This window comes from Dufourea novaeangliae, unplaced genomic scaffold (assembly GCF_001272555.1).
Source record: "Dufourea novaeangliae isolate 0120121106 unplaced genomic scaffold, ASM127255v1 scaffold53, whole genome shotgun sequence".
NCBI lineage: Eukaryota > Metazoa > Arthropoda > Insecta > Hymenoptera > Halictidae > Dufourea > Dufourea novaeangliae.
In genome coordinates, this window is record NW_015373925.1 from 81652 (window position 1) to 104653 (window position 23002).

General features: G+C 37.6%; 1 protein-coding gene across 1 annotated transcript; it reads left to right on the forward strand.

The window, feature by feature from the left end:
* Positions 1 to 40: 40 nt before the first annotated feature.
* Positions 41 to 20750, forward strand: LOC107195045 (protein numb). Its single transcript, XM_015584808.1, has 8 exons — positions 41 to 190; positions 5755 to 5826; positions 5923 to 6141; positions 6229 to 6415; positions 8684 to 8941; positions 11674 to 11859; positions 13256 to 13773; positions 19163 to 20750. Exons 1-8 carry the CDS (start codon positions 53 to 55, stop codon positions 19481 to 19483), a joined length of 1899 nt encoding a protein of 632 aa, XP_015440294.1. The 5' UTR covers positions 41 to 52; the 3' UTR covers positions 19484 to 20750.
* The last annotated feature ends 2252 nt before the right edge of the window (positions 20751 to 23002 follow it).

The window sequence follows — 23002 nt, forward strand, 5'->3', positions numbered from 1 at the left end:
ATTCTTGTTTGTGTTTTTTTTGCAGAAGCGAGAGAGGTCACCTGGGAAAAGAATGGACCGACTTCGGCGGAGCTTCCGTGACAGCTTCCGGCGGCGGAAAGATCCCCATGTCCCGGAATCGAGTAAACCCCATCAATGGCAAGCAGACGAGACGGCTGTTCGCTCGGCTACTTGCGCCTTCCATGTTAAGGTATCGTCTTACACATTAACCCTTTCGTTACGGCAGCGTGAACCGAGTTGCAATTATGCAGTAAGGCAATGTTTCCTGGCCGGAATCACGGATACGCCTCTTTAGTTACTTTTCAATCGTTGCATTGGAGATATAATTTTTCATAAAGAAAAACAGAACAGGATTCATATAAAAACAATGTTTATCTAAAATTATAGTTTATCGTCGTTTAAAAACTTGTATTTAATGACTTACGGATGACGGATAAGAGACGTCATTGGTATTCACGGATCACTTAACAGGTGACGGCGTTAGGGGCGAAAGGGTTAATACAGTTAAGCTGCGTCTACACTATGTAGCAAAACAGTGTTATATAACTTTGCTATACAACATGTTTTGATAACTTGTTACAAGATTATTTGGACAAGTCTGTAACATGTTCGTATAACATTTCGCATCTCATTATTAATAATGGCGTAACACTTGATGGATAACATATAACTTGCTATATAACACGAAAAATGTTATGCAACAGCATGTTGTATAACTTTTTTTTTTATGTTTCTCTAACATGTTTTATAAGTTCACATATAACGTGTTATTCTATATAGTGTAGACGCAGCTTAACGCCTCGAACAGTGACTCACAATTTTGGACCATTGATGATCTTTGAGATTGGCCGACCAACTAATATAATATTCCACATCTAGATATCAACATACAGCATACAGATTACGAGATGTACCAGGTTTAGCAAATTCAATGTCGAGGTCGGGTCACGGGATGTCTTCTTAGTATCAATAAAATAAATAGATATATAAAGGCTATAGTAGCGACAGGTGAATTTAAACACAGACGTTTTTCTTTTTGTTTGTTGTTATGACGATGATGCAAAACTTTTGCCGTGTGGAGTGTTTACTATTACCTGGACGCTAGCTTTTATAAAAATTACACAGAGATACTTACATATTGAACAATATAAAATAAGTTTCATCTAACACAATTCTGTCATACTTGATTTTCGTCTTACAGTTTGGCACTTAGAATCCATCCTGTGTGAAAGTGTTATACTTTTTATTAACTTTTATTTAATTTTAATTTAACACTTTTTAATCATTTTTATTAACACCCTGTATATTTAGCTGGATTAGTTTTCGTATGTTGCATTTACGAGCATAAATTGTAATCTGAAATATGAGTTTCAGGAGAACATCGTACTGTGTCTATCCATTCTAGGATCCTAGACGGCTTTAATGGAGCGTCAGTATTCTGAATTTCTCGATTATGTATATCCTGAAGTAGACGGTATATTTAATAAAAAAGAAAACAATTTGTTCAACGAAATCGCGTAGAAAATATATCGAAGTGTGGTGGGTCTATGAAAAGAATAATTTGGCAAGACAGATATACTATAGCAAATGGTGTTTGTTCAAAAACATTCCGTTCAGTATTGTAGGTAAAACGTTACAGTGGTTATGAATGTAGATAGAAATGGCGTTTGCAGGGCGGTGAAGGTCGCGAGCAGGGGTTCGTAAACAATGTATTAGAGAAATTTGACAAAATGGTTGTACCAGCAACAAAATGGTACCATATTCCTCTACTACTCAAATGTTTCGAGCGTCTCTCGAGTCTTCGAAGCACATTCTGTGAAAAGAATATTAACAATATGACCATAATTTGCATTCGTAATGCTAGACACCTGACTAATTCCTTTCAAATATCTAATCCTTTTATAGGCGAATGGTTGTTCGTTTGATTCTTTTTTTATGAGTCGATAGCTTTCTCTACATTACGTGTATGCATTTCGCTATATGATTTTTATATCATGTTGATTGTAAATCTTTTTATGCCTTGCATTAATTAGGTATTTATTATATAAAGATGCCTCTACTTGTGAATTTTTCATATTCTATTTTATGTATATATTTAAATATTGCAGAAAGGAATCTAAAGTATCTATATAGTTGATTAGTTTTCACTATGCATGACACTCGTATTCATTTGTTCTATTACTTTATGTGAAATATACTGTATCTCCTGGGTTTCTAATTTGAAATGAAAACACTATGTTGATATAGATATGATTCGAGAAACTTTGTCATTTATTGTATTTCAGCAGCTATCATATCAGCGACTAGGACTTATTTTCTAAGAGTGATAGATATAAATATCTCAATATTTAACGTCTTTAAGAAGTAATAATACATGGCAGGCGGCATGAAAAAAAGTACAACTATAAACGCGCAAAAACACTGAACAAAATTGATATTTTATTAAACGTAAATAGGCGTACACGCATTATTTAATACACGTATTTATTAAACGTAAATACGCGGGCAAGCATTAGTTATTTAAAGAATGAAGAGGGTGCTCCAAACTTTTGAGTGATGCTGTATATTGTCACTATTGATTTTATTAACGGCTCGGGACCCATTGTAAGCATACAACTAATGAACAATATATACTTGATACGAAATTATGTAATAAAAGGGATCTGACAATGCACGGAGAAGCACTAACACGTTGTTCACAACGGTGGTCATCGATGACGAGTGTTAAATTACACGACAAAACATTCAATTTCTAATAATAACATTTATAACTTCCTACATATCCATAAACAAAGAGCGGACAATTAAACGGAGATAAATGTGTATTCTTAATAAGAGAAACTGATATACATATACTACATGTGTCAAAAGTTTGGAAGCAGTTAAATAAAATCTTAAAAAATCAAGTTATAGATTCTGTATTACAATCATAGCTTATTCATTGTAAAGGCTTATATTACATGTATTATATATTATTATGTTATATACAAAACCAACTTAAAGACAACAGAAAAACATCCTTATCTAATTTGTGTCTCATAAAAATCATCATATTTATTTTTAATAACTTTCGAAACAATTTTAGGCATACTATTTATTAATTTCTTAAAATATTCTTTCAAATATGCTTTAAAAGTGACTGAATATATGTTGACTGCACTTCGATATATTCTGTAAGTGATTTCGTCGAACAAATTGTTTTTTTATGGTACGAACCATCTATTTTAAGATGTCCATGCATCGAAAAGCTATGGGTAGGTATTGAAGCTCCATTAAAGCCGTCTAGAATTTTTTGTTTAAAATTTCTTTGCAAACATTTGGGGTGTACGATTCTAGAATGGACTAAATAAAGATATGATACGACGTGTTCATGAAACTCATATTCCAGATTAGAATTTATGCTTTTAAATGAAACGTCCGAATACTTTTGTTCGGCTAAATACAGGATGTTCCAAAAAAGAATCCAAAACTCCAGGAGCTTCTAGTACTCACTGAGAGGAGTAAAAACGTCTTATCAGCATAAGTCCTAAAATCAAACATTTCGGTGCAAAATTAACTTTTATGTTTACGAGCGTTCGATATCGTGAGTTTCTTTACGACATATTGAATCCAAACAGAAAAATTGGTGGAGAAGTAGAGTAAAGTAGCCGAATATGAGACCCATTTGTTTAAGTACGTATAATTCTCGATTAAAAATATTTTTATTGAAATACGATACACGTTTTAAATGTAAGGTGTGTACACTTTTACAACATATTAGAAATTTTAACAAAACAGATAGAGTTCCGTCATAATAAAATAAAAATGAAAAGTATGCAAAAACATGAATTCAAAAGCTGGTCGCCTAACATGAGACCCGAGTTTCATCTTGTCAAAAATTATTTTTTCTGTCTTTTTTCACACATTGGCCATATAAAATTAATTGCGTCTGCACTTCAGTCTTCAATGGGCCCACCGGTAACATTTGATACACTGAACCCATTGTTTACCATGTACATCTGAAGAATAAAGTCCTGTACAAAACTAGCATTCTGCATCATAATTTTCTTTGTCATTACTTTCATCGTTCAGACAAATCTCTTCTTCACACTCATCGGTTGTTTAACTGTCACTACTACTATCACTGTCAAAACTATCACTGTTTACGCGGTTCCTTGTAGTGCATTCTTTTAAATTGTTTGCGACGTTCAAAACTTCTCCGTAACGGAGATAGGCTGAGGTCTCATATTAGGCTACTTTACCCCACTTACATTAATTTAAAGCACTGATGGGTAACTGCGCCCGCTCGGGCACGCTGCCCCTATAGGCAAGTGGTGGGCAGCCGCGGGCAGGACACATCACGACATATTTATGAGTGAAGCGAGTGATAGATACGCGCTCTCTCTCTCTCACACATTTCCACCACCACTGCTATATGCTCGCACGCTGCACGTCGTTGCCCGCCAGTGAATTTGTCGGGAACTGAGTTGCCGATCACTGGTTTGAAGTTTTATGACAATTGGTAATACGAGCTAAGAGAAGAATATTTGAAAATGTTTGACGATGTATGATCCGCAGATATGAGTTTTGTAGTGAAATAGAAGGGAAGGCATGCCGAACATCTGTAACAAATGTGAAAATAATCTTTTGTATTTTTTATCGGTGAGATTGATTTTTGGACCTATGTTGATTAGACATTTTTTACTCCACTCGGTGAGTCGTATAGTAGTGCTATAAGCATCTAAAGTTTTAAACCCTTTTTTTTTTAACACCCTGTATAGATAAAACTTACGTCATCTTTTGTAATATGTAGGTATCTCTGTGTGCCTTCTATGAAACATAGCGTCGGCCTTATAAAATGAACATTCCGCAGGTCAGAACTTTTGTAACGCCGTCATAACAACGAACAAAAAGAAAAACGTCTGTACAGGGATATAATAAATAAGTATAACGCACTGGTACTGTACACTGAGTGTAAACTCTGCTTCCGTTAGGAGAAAAAGTGGCGTAGGAGCAGGGCCTCCTACCATTTAGTATCGGGAATCACTGAAACTTATATCAAATTAACATTCGATTTAACCGTTATTTCAGTACTTGAAATAAATTTACCAAGTGTGGGAGGCCCTTCCCGTAAGCCAGTTTTTCCCCTAGCGGAAACCAAGCTTTTACACCCACGAGCAAACTCGCTTTCCGCTAGGGGAAAAAGTGACGTAGAAGAATGGTCTCCAACCACTTAGTAAATTTATTTCAAGTACTGAAATAAATGTTATGATGCATGTTAATTTGCCATAAATTTCAGAAACTTCCGAAATCGAATGGTAGAAGGCCCTATCCCTATGTCACTTTTTACCCTAGCGGAAGCAGAGTTTGCTCGAGGGTGTACGTCAGTGTACATGTTATATTTCGTGTTGTGTTCAATATTTCCTTGTAACTTCGTAATAAAACATTTACAGCTGAACTGCATACGACATACCAGTTTCTTTTTACATATTTTCACTCGTAGAATACACTCCTGCAATTTGTCGGGTCAAAACTGGAATCATTCTGTACACTATAATATAATATAAGAAAAATTACAATGTATAAGTTTCAATAATAAATTAAAGGTCAACGTAAATTTCGAGAAAACACGCGTCTTTGTAATTTCAGTGATTGTAAACTAAAAGAATCACTCGTCTCGATGGGTTTGGTCAGTTTTAGCGTAAAAATATTTTTCCTTTGAAAAAAATTCTTGGTCCCAATCGATGTGAACCGAAATCGATGTTTCCGTTGCAGTACCTGGGATGTGTCGAGGTGTTCGAGTCAAGGGGCATGCAGGTGTGCGAGGAAGCATTGAAAGTACTTAGAGTAAGTTAACAGCTACGTGAATAAAGAAAGAACCTTGTACGTTTTCACGTGGAAGGCTTGCGATTTAATCTTCTTTCCCCATTAATAAATCGACAGAACTCGAGACGGCGGCCCGTTCGCGCAGTGCTACACGTGTCCGGGGACGGTTTGAGGGTGGTCGAGGACGAGACGAAAGGGCTGATCGTCGATCAGACGATAGAGAAGGTTTCGTTTTGTGCGCCGGACCGAAACCACGAGAAAGGATTCAGTTACATTTGCAGAGACGGTACGACCAGACGGTGGATGTGCCACGGTTTCTTGGCGCTGAAAGAGTCGGTGGGTAGAAAAGCTTTTTATTATTGATGAGAAGCTTCAGAGGGTACGCAGTTTCACGCGAACATTTTTCCTCGTCGACTGCTTCAGGGAGAACGTTTGAGTCACGCGGTGGGCTGCGCCTTCGCCGCCTGTTTGGAAAGAAAGCAGAGAAGGGACAAGGAATGCGGCGTCACGATGACATTTGATTCGAAGACCTCAACCTTCACAAGAAGTGGCAGTTTCAGGCAACCGAGTCTTACCGAACGACTGCAAGATTCGCGTGAAAGGGCTGTCGGTTAGTATTAGTTAATAGGAGCTGAATAATTAATTCTACGACAATGAGCTTCGTTAACCTTTCGTTGGTAATGGTGACTATGGTCACCAAACCTCGAGCGCTGACTGTATAAAGTGCTTTGCTCAGAAGAAGTTCAGCTAAAGGGCACAGGGGCAAATGGCACTTTGTTTGCACTGCCTGAAGTCGTTCATCGCGCTGACCAATAAAGAAAATATATGTGCTCAATATCCTACGGTTGAATTAAAGACGGGGTGGGCTTAGAGAGATATAACCAATCGAACTAGCATACTCTTCACTGGACTTCTTCTGAGTAACGCACTTTACTACAGGTGACTGTAATCACCCACCTCTGAGCGGTTCTTGTAGCTTATAGGCATAGGTGACCATAGCCAACCGTCAAACTTTCGCGTTAGTTAGGAATTACCGTATCTGTTACCGCAGATGTTATACTGTTTGCGGAAAAGTGTAGTCTTGTGACTCAACTGTTCCGTACAGTGGCAGTATACTGGCGGCCAACTCCACCGTAACGAAAAGATTAAGAGAGTTTCGGTTTTGATGGGTTTGCAAAAATCGAAAAATCTTTTTCCCATAGTTCGCTGTCAAAAATGATTTGTGCGAAGAAGAAGATGAGGGTTTACTGTATGGAGTTGGAACTTAGATTACAACTTTAACTTCGTTTTTCTGAGAATCTTATTTTTCGACCTGGCGGTGTGGATAACTGGAAAAGTCATGAATGCATTCACTTGAAATATGGTATACACCTGTCAAAGAAGTGTCTCTGTAGCATCAACTATGATAGTAATTGTAGCCTCATTACTTTTTCTTTGGTGTTCGAAAAAATGTCCGATTTTTATCAATTTTAAATGACGCCGTTTCCATAACTATTAAGAGTTTTCAATTTCCATGGTTTGCTCTGTGAAGGGCCATGTATAGTATATACGATGTCTCATAACTACACTTCAATTTTTGTTTCGTATCTTCTTTAGGAGGAGTAATCTACAGCATCACCAAACTACAGCATTTCTGAATTCTTGTGTGGATTTGCAGTTACATATATTTTTGAATTGATGTTTGTTTTGCAATACTAAAATATGAATTTTATCTCAAAACATTGCTTAATTGACCCCAGAAACTCCTATTAATATATTTCTTACCAGTTCTGTAAAAAAAGACTCTAAGAAGGATCTACATTTAAATATTCAGTCAGAGTAACCTCCTTCGGGGTGTCCATGCCTCCGGGAGGTTCAAAATATTGATTTTTTATTTGCTTATTTACCTGCATATAGAATGAAGAATATTCTGTATAAGTTTTATGAGAAAATTCCGAAAATCAATGAGGTTAAAGTTGAAATTGTAAGAGTGTACTATGGCAAACAATAGGGCAAGAGAAACATTACACGCGTTTTATTCGAAATACACATTTTGGAGACTGTCTGCACGATAACCCTGTATCATATTTTTTCACGAAATTTGGCGTCTCGTATACATATAGCCGGTAAATTATCTTTGGCTTACGAGCTGTTCTTTTGATTTTCTATTTTATAGATGTGTATTCATTAATAAAGGGGAAAATTTCTACATAAAATGTCATTTTTTCTCGTTTAGAATGGCGTAATTCAGTTTAAACATCAATTCAAATTTAAAAATCGGCCCTCGATAAGTCATGGCTGATATAATAAACTTTAATTCTCCATCCATTCTCAAATCAAACTACTACTATGACACCCAATACATATAATTTCTTTATATACAACTTCGACATTTTTTTAAATAATCTACAATGTATCCCCTTTTTAATAAAAATAAAAGTAATTTCATCGAGTAGCTTTTCCGGTATGAATTCTTGAAAAGCGTCCTGTTCTTCACTGGTGCAAAGATATGGCGTGTAAGAGATGAATTACACCAACGGCAGCTGAATGTAAAAAAATACATCATTTTTGTGCAGTGTCTAACAGCCCGGAGTAAACATGTTTCAGAATATGCGATGCCATGTTTTATGATACCATTTCTGTTATCATTATTTATTTCTTTATAGGGCAAACTCCCCATTGATGTACAATCGCATTCAGGATAGTATTTAAGAATAGAAACACGATGTAGGTACAGTGTATACATGACTCAAACGCATAAATAATGAAAGTAAATTAAACTTTAAACAGCTTACGTCCCAAAGCAGTCCCAAGAGTTATCCACAGTTTACATCCATAATTTCGTAAGTTCAGATATGCAAATGAAACGGTATTAAGTTTGACTGTTGGGTCTTTGCAGATGTGCCACCGGTGAAGCAAGTCTACAACCCCTTCGCCATCGAGAGACCTCACGCGACCCCGTCGATGCTCGAACGGCAAGGTTCCTTCCGTGGTTTCACGCAACTGAATCAAGCGTCTCCGTTCAAGAGGCAGCTCAGTTTGCGTGTGAACGATCTTCCTAGCAACCTTGAACGCACACGTAGTCACAGTCTCGAGCCGACGGATTTATCGCGAATGCCGTCTAACATGTCCCACATCGTACCCCTGAAGCCACCGGGTAAGCATTCGTCAAATCGTATCGTTTCGAGATCATTGGAATACCTACACTATCGACTAAAAGTTTGGAATCACTACTTGAATTAAAGAGGAACATTATTTTCTTACGAAAATATGAACGTCTTTAAAGTGACTAAGAAAACTTTATTTGCTAAAAAATTAAAAAGCAACATATTTTACATTTTGTATGATTGTTTGCGAAGACATAGGTATTCTTTGTTATATTGCTTTTCGTCGAAGAAACCACCCCTAGTTTTAATAGTTCTCTGAGCTGTTCTAGGCATTAGGAACTAATATGGTACCACTGGACTATCATTGGATAAACAAAAGAATCGTGTGTTCCTGCATATTGCGAAAACAGAATGTCTCTTCGTGTAGTAGGAAAGATCAGGCCAAGTGTGGCCTCAATTTGGGATTATGACTTGTACAGGGTGTTCCAAAAAGATGGGACAATCCGTAACAAGCATATTCCTCATGCAAATACAAATCGAAAAGTGTTTTACCGTTTTGTAAGCTGAAGTTCCATTTTCGAGATATTAGCAGTTAAATGAACTCACACGTACGTGCAGACGCAGTCAAGAAGCGCAGGACCCAAGTCGCTGACCTCTGTTTCTTGACTATGCTGCGCGTACGTGTGGCTCACCGCTCAGCTGATTGGAGTTCGTTTAAGTGCTAATATTTCGAAAACGGAACTTTAGATTACAAAACAGTAATGGAGTTTTCGATTTGAATTTGCATGAGGAATATGCATATTGAGGATTGTCCTATTTTTTGGGACATCCTGTATAAAAGTACATACTTTGGATATAAGAAAATGTTGAAATCTTTTGAGATAGGATGCACTCTTGTTACCATGTGGTATATTAACAATGGGTCTGTACAAAATTCACCAGGAAATTCGATTTTATTAGAAATCAGCAAATGATTCCGAACTTTTGGCCGGTAGTGTATGTCACTTCACCGCTACCGTGGGCGACACCGAAATAATCTGCTTCTTCGTTTTTACAACAGAATTCGAAGGATATGACGAAGGTCATTATTTCCCTATTCTGTTAAATATCCGTGTTGCCTGACCCTCCTTCAATGTTCTTGGATCGTGCTCGTTTTATGTTCCGAATTACGCTTTGCGACGAGAAAACATCGAGAATTTAGATTTGTTATTCATGACTCAACGGAGAAACTTAGAAGATAATTACAAGAAGCTTGAAGAGTTCATTCTCAGTTTTAATAATTTCTCGTTGCATCGTGTTCACCTGAACAGGTGTATAAAATTAACCACACTTGGGTTGGAGTTCAATCAACGACTACTTACGTGGGCCGTATGCGTTTATTCAATTTTTCAATAATTAATCGAGGCAAATCTTCAATGAAATAATGTAATGAAATGTTTATTATTTTTGTGATTACAGCAGTATAAAAACACAATTTTACTATTTAGAATTGACCGTTTACACAATCGTTACAAAAAAATTATTTAAATAAATTGAAGGAAATGCAAAATAAAAAAGAGTATTATTTAAGTAACAATAAACTTCGTTATTTCTACTGTTAACTAAATTTATAGAATTGCCAATTTATAAAGTATATTGCTGCGCAATATGTATATTACCTTCAAAATCATGGTTCCTACAGGTCACAAAAATCACGATTACTACTATTTCTTTTGCGCGAAATTATTCTAAGGTGATTTAGTTACAAGTAAAATAATCCTATATTTCAATGGCAACTGATAATAATAACAGGAAATACGTTGAACCGTTATCAAAGTGAAAAAGTCAGACCACGAGTGAGACACGTGCAATTCACTTTAAGCCCAAACGTAGTTATTAGGTGTATACGAAAGTAATGGCCGATACATTTAGGTTGGTAGCATGCATGCGTTTTCAACTGAATTTATAGAACCAGCGCAAATGTAAGAAGAACTGGTCGACTATTTAGAAGTTACACAAGTAACAGTTTGTACACGAATACAAGAAATGGGAAAAATTCGGAAAGAGGGAAAGTGGATGCCGCACTGCTGCATGACAATGCCAGACCATATATTGCTTGTCATACTGGACAGACAATATTGGCACTTGGATGAGAAATACTACCGCATCTGGCCTATTCCCCTGATATTTCACCGTCGAATTTTCATTTATTTAGAACATTGCAACATAACCTTTCTGAAAAAAAGTTTCGAAAGAAGGAAAAAGTATCCAAAAATGGATGCATAATTTGATCAACAGAAAAAACGAATCATTTTATCGTCACGAAATTCAACTTCTGCCAAAAACATGGCAGAAGATTATTGAAGGAAATTATTTTCGATTAACGACGTAAAAACGATCATTATTTTGGTATCCACCTAATATCACGTGTGAGAGACGTTATTCTAACCCAAGTGCTTAAAGGTATAGAAGGAACAGCAAGAGAAGGATAATGTTCATTACGATAACGTAGTTACATAGTTTTTTCATGTAGTTTTACAATATACTCCTGTTTCAAGAGATTCCAGAGCGTCTCTGCAAGGTACTGTTGCTTCCTTCAGAGTTTTTGTTTAGAGGCCTCCCACATATACAGTTTTTTCACGTTAGATATCTCCTATACGCGTTCACGTGACCGTGAAGCATGTAGTTCGTAGTGTCGAGCACCAGTTCAAAGCACAATATTTAGTTGGTAATTAAGTTAATGTTCGTAACCTGTCGGTGTGTCACGGGACTGATAAGGAAATTTCGCAATTCGTTCCCACAGTCAGCCCAATACCTGAGATATCACCCAGTGGCCAGGACAGCGTTTCAGCAATGTGTCAGCAGATTTCACGAGGTCTCTCGCTTTTGTCGAGTAACGACGACTTTGGGCCGCTACCTACTCAGAGCACCACAAGCTCCGTTGCGAAACAGCTTTTCATCAGCACTAGTACCAGTAACAATCCGTCAGGTGCGTATCATTGAGTCTTCAAAAAGACCATTCAAATAACCGTGAAAATTGTCACAGATTTTTCGAATTATAATTCAAAAACAAAGTTGGTATCACAGTTGGAAACTTCGATTGTAGAAGCTCTTGTATGCTACCGCTGAGAATGGTTGGGATCATTGATCGCATTCGTAACGCTTAAAAGAACATAATGTAATCTAGTTCAGTGTACCATTTTCTCAGCAACACCATATTTCTGTGGTTTTACAGGGTAATTCGTTATAAATGAAGAACTGTGTTGTGTTCCTTTGGATTGTTAAGATAAAAATTGTACAGGGTGGTCCGTTTAAGTAAGGCCACCTAAATATCTCTGCAGGTTATTGTGATGCAGAAAATATTTCTTACGTAATGTGCATCATTTCAAGGTCATATTATTATACATATCTGAATGTATTTGTCGATCAACTACACGATGCGATAAAAAAAAGTAGTTATGTGTCAAAAAACACCGATGACCTTGATAACTCCGGAAAAAATGACCTTGGGAAAAAATATTCTTGCCAGATATTGGTCCATTGACACCATGCACATTACGTAACAAATATTTTTTGCATCTCAAGAACTTGAAGAGATATTTGGGTGGCCTTACTTAAACGGACGACCTTGTATTCGCGGAATTTGGACCACAATTAGTATATATTTAAATGCAAGAACAATCTATTACTACTACGATGTGAAAAAGTATAAAGTTCTATTTAATAAAGTACGAATGATCTTTACAGCATCGAAAGAAAAAAAAGATGTTACGGTGTACGTTCTGTTACGTTGCATTTTGTTTATAATCATACATTATGATTAATACACATTTTATTGGAACAGCAGAAACTATCAAGACACAGTTTTCTTTCTGGAAAAGTCAGCTATTTGGTTTATGTATTTTTCCTTAAAAAGACCCAGTTTGACTACTTGTGCCGGTAAGCGATCCCAATCTCTCGAGCGGTACATCCAGTCTGCACGAAACAATAATATCAATTTCAATAATATTCCGTAAAAAGAGGTCGTGCTAATCTTAAACTGTTGCACCTTGGTTGGTCATTAATAGATCGCAGATTTTTATGCGAAATTACTACTTATAAAGAAATTATTAGAGACAGAAACAAAAGAAAGAATTTCTTTCATTCAATAAGTATCTTATTGGGACAAGAATAAGACAGAAAACACGTTGCATCTGACGAATGTTACGTCTTTCATTCCACTTAAGAGCGCCCTACAAGCCTGTACATAACCATAAATGCATGAAATCCGCAGTCTAATCATTAGGTACTCCGCAATAATTAATCAGCCAATATAAATTAACACAATAAGAAATGATGGAACGACAGAAAACACAAAAAAGACTGATAATTAAACATTCCTACAGTGACGAACAGTAACTCCCTGGACGAGATCAAGTTACAAAACGGGTCAAGTTTAAACAATAATAACAACAACAACAACAACGATGACGAGAAGAATGGGGATCTTGGTACATTGAACCACGTCGGGTCCACCTGGCAAGAATCATCTCCGTCGCCGGTTCTGGCCTCAAACCACAGGCTCACGCCAATTCTGAATAAAACCTCGAACATCAGTCCCATTCTTCCAAGAACAAGCACAGGAACGCCCATCGTGATGAGCACCCCGGCGCCGTCCAGCACCGTCGGTGTGTTCGGCACACCGCCGTCGGCGAGTCCAGCGTTCAGCACAGCGTCCACATCCTCTTTAGGGAACCAATCAACGCCGGCCGTGAACAGATCACCGATACCGGCGATCACCCCGAAGACAACGTCTCCGAGCAACAGCGTCACTTCTGCCTCTCCGGCCCTGTCCGGCAGGCTGGCTAACGAAGTTAGCCAAATTAATCAGTCACCGGTGGGAAACGCGGCTTCCACAACTGCGGTAAGTGCAAGCCAGCTACTACCAAATGTTTAGTCTAAGGCCTACTGTCCACTAAGGCGTCTCGTTATAGACGCTTCATAGACATTTGACGCTTGCAGGACGGTTCCATGTAGCGACCCATGTAAAACAATGGACGTGTGTCCACATACGCTTCAGCGTCGCATTTTCGTCGCTGCATGCGTTCGGCATGAAGCACGTAGTCAACGATGTCTGCCGCTAGGCGTATAGAAGGATGCAAAATTTTCATTTGTATTTGAGTGTGAAATATGTCGGCCGTGAAATTCGTACAGATTGTTGAAAAGTTACCAATAAAATATTAAAAAAATTGGAAAATTACCCATGTTCGTACATGGCTAACACAACATCGCATTTTAGTGTCTTGTTTTTGGATTAACGGAGCTACCAAACGCACTAAATTCCTGCACGTATTTTTATTCGTTCTATAGAAAGAATGAAATACATGATTATTTATGTTCTATTCTATGTGAGGATGTAACCAATATCTTTTCCGATTTTTACGCCGTCGAATATAATTACAATATAATTACAATATATCTTTGCGAATGAGGAAAATTAAGCTTTCTGTACGCTTCCTGTATGCTTCCAATACGTTCGAATAGACAGAAACTCAAGCGTAGCGTAATCGTCATGTTGTATGCTATGCTGATGTGTCTATGACGAAACGCCTTAGTGGACAGTAGGCCTGAATGTCCCGAGAGCACGACGAGAAAAACATCTAACCCTTTCGGTAGGGACAACGAATATATAAGGGGAGTTGAGGCATTTTGATGCAACGGGGCACAATACAACATCAATACCTAGATTCTCAATATCCTTAAAACATTTAAAGTTCAAAACATGACCACAGGATAACATATAAGCGATCTCATCTTGTGGTCATGTTTTGAACTTTTGAATGTTTATGGATATGGAGATACTAGGTATTGATGTTCCCTTGTGCCCTGTTGCATCAAAATGCCTAACTCCCCCTATGTCTACAAGTTGTCCACAAGTTGAACAAATATACTAGTCGACTTCGGAATAGTTGGTGTCGCCGAATGCTTTTTGCGTTGCTAGGATAAACAAACGTGAATATATGATTATTAATTTTAAGCACCGTTATAGACCCACTTCCTGATCACTTAGGCCAGTGCTGTCCAACCTGGCTTTTTAGAATCAACAGCTGTCCCCACCCATCGTCCGCCATTACTGTCGAGTAACAGAGACAATAGTCTGAGTTTTTTTGTTTCTACGGAGATACACGGCACGAATGAAAAATTGGATGGGAAAGCAGGCGTGTGAGTAGCCTTTCCCGAGAGCAAAGTTGGACAGCACTAACTTAGGCTGTTGTTACAGTGGTACCGGCATTGGTCGTCAGATTGTTTTCGTCAGACGTCAGATGATTTCATTGGTCACTGAGACCACGTAGTGCTTACCAAAAGGTTGAATTGAGCCGACATCGGGTGTCGGGCGAATCGTCCGATATCGGTGCCACTGTGTCCACAGCCTTATTGAGTAACTATCGCTGTTTTTTAACATATTAGTAGAAAAATTAACCAAATCCAAAATAATTGTTGTTGTTCGAATAAATCTATGTTTTATCTTTAATTTGGTATTAACAAAATTACAGAAATAGTTATACTAAATTTTATAGTAAGAAGTGTATACGGAGCAATTTCTGATCACCTGAATCATATGTCTGTATTTCACTCCGAGCTATCGAATTTTATATATAGATTTTAAAACAGTTAACAATTATTCAGTAATTTTTTGGAAAATAACCTTTATTATAATGAATAACGTCGCACTCTGGTTTCGCCGCACCGAAAAGGTTAATCGATAAACGACGAAGCCTCGATGATGCTGTAAAGTTGTCAAGGTTACAAAAGTAGAGGGTTGAGAGGCTGATGTGGCGCCAGAGCTCGAGAAGCAACTGCAATTCAAGAGAAATAGAGTAAATCTGGGACAATTGGTCCACTTTAAAGGGAATAGATGTTGAGAAATGTTACCGGTATTATTTATCGCATCACAGTAAAAGTGATATTTTTAAAATTTTATGCTGATTCGGAAAAAGTGGTTAGTTTCCTTTAAAAGAATATTTGTTGAAATAATTAAGATTAATATGTCATGAAGAATAAGTCAAGCAAGAACAGAATAGAAAACGATAAAAAACTTAATTAAACTAAATTAATTAGTGATCAAATTTTTTTTGTTCTTCTTTATACGTATCATAAGGACCTTAAGCTACATTTTTATTCAAGTTCACAAATGTCTTTAAAATCATTTCTAAAATTATCCTGTCAAGTTTGGCATACAATCGTGGTCGTTACACCTTCAATTGAAGGAACGATTTGGATTATATAGTACGCGTTACGTATATTTTCTGAAATGCAGCAACTCGGGCATCTCACCTCAGATTTACCCTGATAAGACAAAAATAAATATTTTCTTTGTTTCCGTTCATTCTCTGTATTACCATTTTAAATACTTTTTACTTATGATGTACCTACACCAATTCATTTCTCTTTTCTCTTTGGTGTCATTTTCGTTATTTTGAAGCATTTTGCTTTTTCTTCTCGTAAAATTGTCTATCGATCAACTGTGTTGTTGTCTAAGTGTTTTTGTTTTTAATTAAAATTGCGAGTGTGATATAACCCTGTTTTAAATGGTTTCGATTGTACTTTTATATAATTTAAAGATGGTAGTAAGAAGGGCAAGGGGTTCCAAAATTATATTTATTTTGTATTTATTATGCATTCAATTAAAATCTGTGAAAAATATACCACTCGACCCAGTTGTAAACAAAACATCGTAAAATCCATTTACAGCACATGTCACATGAAGACCTACTTTTGAAAAATGAATTATATTTACAATCTGTACTTATTATTCATTAATATTTAATATGTTTGCATCTGTTGAGCTAGTATGATTATTTAGTATTCATCTATGCTAATTTGACGGTATTAATAATGTTGGAGTGATTTTCATATTTTTGTTCACTACACGGTAAATTTGGCTGGAAACCCAGTCACACATGTATATGTACGCTCTGTAGAATATCTAAATTAGGAGATAATGTTACTCATGAACGAACTTCAATATTCTTATCGCAAAACCATTCATTGACTACACTTGTTGAGTATGTTATGGAAAAATTCAGTTCTGTTGACCTGTATCACATTCAATTTTACTGACGCGTTGCTAATTATATTTTTGAATATCTTCCAGAATCTTGTTTCGTTTTTATAATTACTGAAATTAATTACTGAAATATAAATCGCGCCCTATCAGTCGTCCTTTTTCTTTAAAAAAATCAAGAGTATAACATCTATCGTGTTCAACGAAATGAAACTTTTCTTTTTCATCCAAAAAAATTACAGTATACCACTAATCCAATTAAACTGTACGTATTATGGACATTAATATAGTTTTATCTGGGGCAATTCAAGTAAACAGTATCGTACATTTAAGATCATCGTTTGTGGCATCATTGATCCACTTACATCCTCATCTAAAAGTATTAGGACACTTACGGAAAAGTAAGTAAACCTAAGAAATCATTGGGAAATAGTTAAAACTTTTAACAATCATTATCTGGTTGGGATCCTTGGACTATAAAGAATTATATATTCAACGTAACTATAAAAATCTCACCAATTATGTGTAATAATATTAAATTTCTTTCTCGTTTATACATCTGCCGTTAATTTCTCGATAGTAGGATTAATCAATTTTTATATTTGTTTTATAAGTTTGTGTATTACTGTATTCTTCTAGTCGTCATTTGGTTCCATGCGTGCTGTAAATGTGTTTTTTTATTTCCACAGGTCAGATTCAGATTATGAATATACATTTCGGATTTTCCAATCTAATTTATTCCAAGTTTGTGCAATGAAGCTTAGATTAGGGATTAACACATAATATTTAATTCATCAGTTTCTAATAACTCTTGCAAATCGTTAATGATATAAATAGCAAATACATGTACCTTAATGTATAATTTTGTAACAGGATGTCATAAAATTAGTAAATTATATTAAATTAATCTGGATCAACTATCACGTTTTATATGAGACCGCATCAACAGGTGTCCTAATACATATGAACGGGGGTGTATGTATAGTATGTATCTAGCAAACTTTCATGTGATCCTACATCTATGGACAACTCCATACATATTTCCTACCAAATTAAAGAACGAGCCACACCGTTGCCATGAAAAGAAGACACGTGACTCGTGTTGTACCCATCCGTCTCTATAAATTAACACCTTGTCGACGGATGACATATGTTATCGAAGTGATTAACACCATCGGTTCGACGCAGAATTGGGTCAAATGAATATCAGTGTTTCTAAAAAATCTCGTTTGTAAGTTATCGGTGCAACGGTTTCGTCGATAAGGCATTAAAACATTACCAACCGACTCCTATTTAACCCTCTGTTGTCACATTGGGTTAGGTTGACACAAAATTTGAATGTGAAGTAAAATACCTTTGAAACATCATTGAAAATGGCACTACTGGCGCCGTGTAATAGTAATTTGAAGTATCCGAAATAACTTTCTTTCAGAATTTTGTTTTTTTTTAAAGAATTTTTTATACATGATTAACCTTTTAATGTTAACACTTTGCTGGCGGAAGGGTTATACTCAAGATTGTACGCTCAGAGGGTGCTGTATTTACAGCACGCACAAAACTACGATAAAAATATTTACAAACTATTATTTAATTTTTATTTGTCAAACTTTGCATTTAGGGAAAGCAAGTTTTCCCTACTTTTTACTATTCGAGTTCTCATTTAAGAAATACGTACTACTACGTCACCTGCTATTAGCTTTTGGATTGAAAAGACGTACTAGTATGTCATCCGACATCCAAGTGTTAATTTTTAACCATGAAAATATAATCTAGTGTTCAAACTTCATCTCAAAATTGCTTGCGACATAATTTAACAAATAGCTTTTAAACAACAGCTGATTGAATATTGGTTGGGATCAAATTGATCCAGTGCGACAACGATGTTTGAAGAAGGAGGTGTGACAATACAGGGTTAATAGGTTTAGTAAATCCAACGATCAACAGCCAAGCAAATATTATTAAACAGTTCAATCACAGTAATAAATTACAATTTATGAAAAGCAGCATTAAGCAGATTTAAGAGTAGATTAACAGGCTTCTAATTTATAAGCACTGCAATTTAAAAGTCTGTTACTAAACTACCGAGCAGTAAAATGTTAAGAGTCAACAGAACGCGTGTTTTAATATGTTAAATATACGACCTGATAAGTTTTCTGTTTTTCTACCACCGAGTGAATTTACATTCAAGGAACGTATGTTATCCTTAGACCCTTTAAACAAGATCGTTCACTATGGTCCATCGTTTCAGGTCCAACCAGTCTCGACGACATCTGCATTACCGAAACCGGAACAATGGCTGGGCAGCATAACCGGCACGGTGCCGTCGTCAGTGCAATCCCCTTCGCAAGTAGGGCAAACGAGTCCCCGACGAGCGCCGCCGTTGCATGCGAGGGCGCTATCGCTTGGATCAGCCGCGATGGGTCAGCAACCGCCGTCCAGGAGCGGCGGTCCCACCGATCCTTTCGACGCCGAGTGGGCGGAAATCGCGGCTAGGAATCTCCGACAGTCGAGCACCACGAATCCCTTCATAATGCCGAACGCGACGCAGGCGTTCCAGGTGCAATTATAGCGTCAGGAGTTCATCAACAGCGTCGCCAAGTACTTCCGTTCGAGCAGATCGTAGTGTAATAATCGAAAAGCGCGCGTGCGTGCGTCCGTTCGTTCGTTCGTTCGGGCGTATCGATCTATCTCGCGTATTACATCGACCTCTCGCGTGACCAGGAATATTATATGTGCGAGAGTTGTATATCATCATTCGGATCGCGATGGATTCCTTGGTTGTCGAATCCCGGATCCGGGTGATATGGTCGTGTCGAGACGAAGGAAGGACGCGTCGCATCTCGTTGAGATGTCCAGTAGCAATGAAGATGCCGAATTAGCACAAAAAAAAAAAGAACAAACAAACACGTACCCCTGTAAACATCCTTTAGACGAGTAGATTTACGCACAGAAGCATCAATTGACCTCGGATTTCAATGTAAAATCCGCGAAGCGAATTTAGAAAAAGAGTGAATTTGGAGGGAGGGACCATGCTCCGTTGGTCAACGTTATACGGACACGACGACGCACGACGACAATGTTCGGTCGAATCGGTGAACGGTTTTAAAGTTATCCGTAACGCTCTGGTATAACATAACCTTAAATGTCTGTCACGAGATACATACATACGTATAAACGAGGTGTACAATAATCTCTGCTAGTTTAGGCGCTGTCAAAACGGTTACTATCCCGTCGTTCTGCATGATGAAGAAAAATTAAACACACACGCGCACCCAAAGGATTATGCTGCACCACAGTGTTTCGTCGAACATATGAAAAAATCCACAAAAATGACAAAAACATGAAAAAAAAAATATTGAAGTAAAAGTAAGAGACGTAAGTAGTTTAGTTTCCGGCTACGTGGCGAGATATTTTCTTTTTATCGTTTTTTTTTTTTCGATCGGCAACAGCCGTGACGAAGGGGCCGTGAATGAGAATATTCTGTCGATCTTCCTAGAGTATTAGGAATTGATGAGACGGAGGGAGGGATAGCTAGAGATTCGGACATATAGTTAGCGACGCTGATGAGCTCGCCTAGATGGGGTCGCGGAAGGACTGTGATAGACATCGAGTCGTGGCTAGTACTTAAAACATGGCATCGGGAATTGAACGGCTGTTGTGTGGGACGTTTTGTTTCGGATGGACCACGCCTAGAAAACAGGAGGCGTTTAACTGTAACGGTAACGATTCTATTGTTTCCTAGCTGACAGAATAACGACACTATACCTACCCAAGTTACTTAAGCAAATTAGATATCAAAGTTTTTAGAGCCAGTACCGTTCCACGCTATTGTTGTCTAGTATCGAAACTGCGAGTCAGAGACGCGTTTTATCGCCGAGACACAATCGACGCGTAGGCGAGCATTTCGCTGAACGATTCGATTCCGCGCAACTAGGACACAAAAGAAAAAGACGAAAGGTGCTTCCGCTGAGGATTAGATGATATTCACGAGAGTCGTTTCGCGAGACTTAATCGAGAGAGAAAGAGAGAGCAACGATGTACGTGGAATCGCGTTCTTGCGTGTATTTGTTCGAAGGAATATATGGAGGTTCTGAGAACCCTCGAGAACTACAAGAGGCCCTAAAAAATATGCTTGAACAAGAGACCGTGTACGCGATCCGCGCTATGTACCTCTCGAAGACTATGCGACACTTGCCTAGAATAGGAGCTTTGGATACTCTGAAATCTTGCGAGATGATCGAAATGTATGATTCGATGAATCAACGTACGAAACTTCTTGGTTTATTTCAGTATTGCTGCCGAAGAATAAAGCTTCTTGCAGTTTTATTTCCTACGTGATTCACGTCGAGCCCATTACCTGTATTTACGGAACTTGATGTTCGAGCGATCTGCTTGTCTCCCTGACCAAAATGCATATCAGATAAAATATTATACGTCTCCGTAGCACTTTGCGATCAAGGGCGCTGTTTGTGCTCTGTGTCTTAAATATTACCAGGATCTGTTCCACTGTTGTGTGCCTCGAGTACCTCACTACATTCCTTCCATCAAGTACAAACTATGTTACTGATTGTTATAGCATATATATATCACTTGTTAAAATCCCTACGAATGAGAGCAGTTCGACGTGTCTCACGGTCTTGCTTTCATTCGAGGATAGCGGGGCTTCTACGGTGTGTGGAGTTCGATGAAAGAATGTTTTCTCGGAGGTCACTTTCATTCTATGGGACTCGAACGAATGCAGGGACTCGAGTCTACCATCAGGGATCTATCACGTCCCGCGTAGCACTCGACCAGGGATTAATGTCGCGTCAAAAAGCTTTTGTCGTTCAGTTAGGCGGCTGCACTTCTGAGTTTCTTGAAACGAATCGGCGCGGTTGAGCTCCTACTGTGTGCTTCTCAGAAGGTCGGGTGAGTTTTGCAAGTGGTCCAAGGAGTTTTTGGGGAACTTTTGGGAAAAAGGGTATCGTTCGATCGGAACACATCCATTTTAGTTTAATACACGTGGAACATGCCAGAATGAACGCATACGTGTATTTACAATCCACTTTGCTCATGTTCTTTGATATTACGCCAACGGTCAGTTTGTAAACACGTTTATACTGTCTACGGTGCACTGAATATTTCCGTTCGATTACTGCCAGACAATGGATTGCATTCCTTTGTGTTCATTATGTCCATACGTATTTGTTTACGGTCGCTCGGTTTTGTTCCTTCAAGTGTAGACGCGACTTAATGAGGGAATTCTTGTACAGGAAGCAACGCAGTACGTGGAACCCATTTCATGTATGGATTCGATAATCAGAAACAGTTTAAAATGATCTACATGGAACATAATGTCTGTGTGGTATTTGTCCATTACAAGCCTTATCGTTTGTAACAAATTTAAATGGAATCGGCTATTTTATCGTGAAAAGTTTTCGATAACACGTGGCGACTCTGATTCAGAGCAACGTGTCTCTTGTACATATAGCTCGATACATTCTCTACCATATCCGACCCAAGTCGGATAACAAACTTAAAAACTAAAATACAGAACGCCGTATTCGACATTTGCTTCGAGGACCGTTATTAAATGTAAATTTTAGTGATAACCAATTACAGGTAACTTATTCAACTTCACAGAACAGAATATTAACATGTTAAGTGCCGAGTTGATTTTGATGATCTTTCTGTTTACGCCACACAATGCGATAATTGTTTTAAAATGTTCGAAAATTTTGCAATAAATGTTCTGGAGGAGATGCAAAAAGCTCTGGTATGGAGAGCGCTAGATATATGACCCCCACTTAATTTTGATAAAATAAGGTATCGTTCCTCATATTTCATATCGATTCGTCTGACTGTATCGATCACCGATGATCGACACGGCACTTAACATGTTACCCAATAACAGGCTGACAGTGAATTAAATTGCAAATCAACTTGAATCATCCATGAGACTAGCCGGCACCGATTATGTCAAACTCCAAAGCTCCTGGTACAACGAATATCGTTTAACCTTTGACTGGTTACGTGCCTTAGAATTACATGATCGGCCATATTATTATTACTATTATTATTATTATTATTATTATTATTATTATTATTA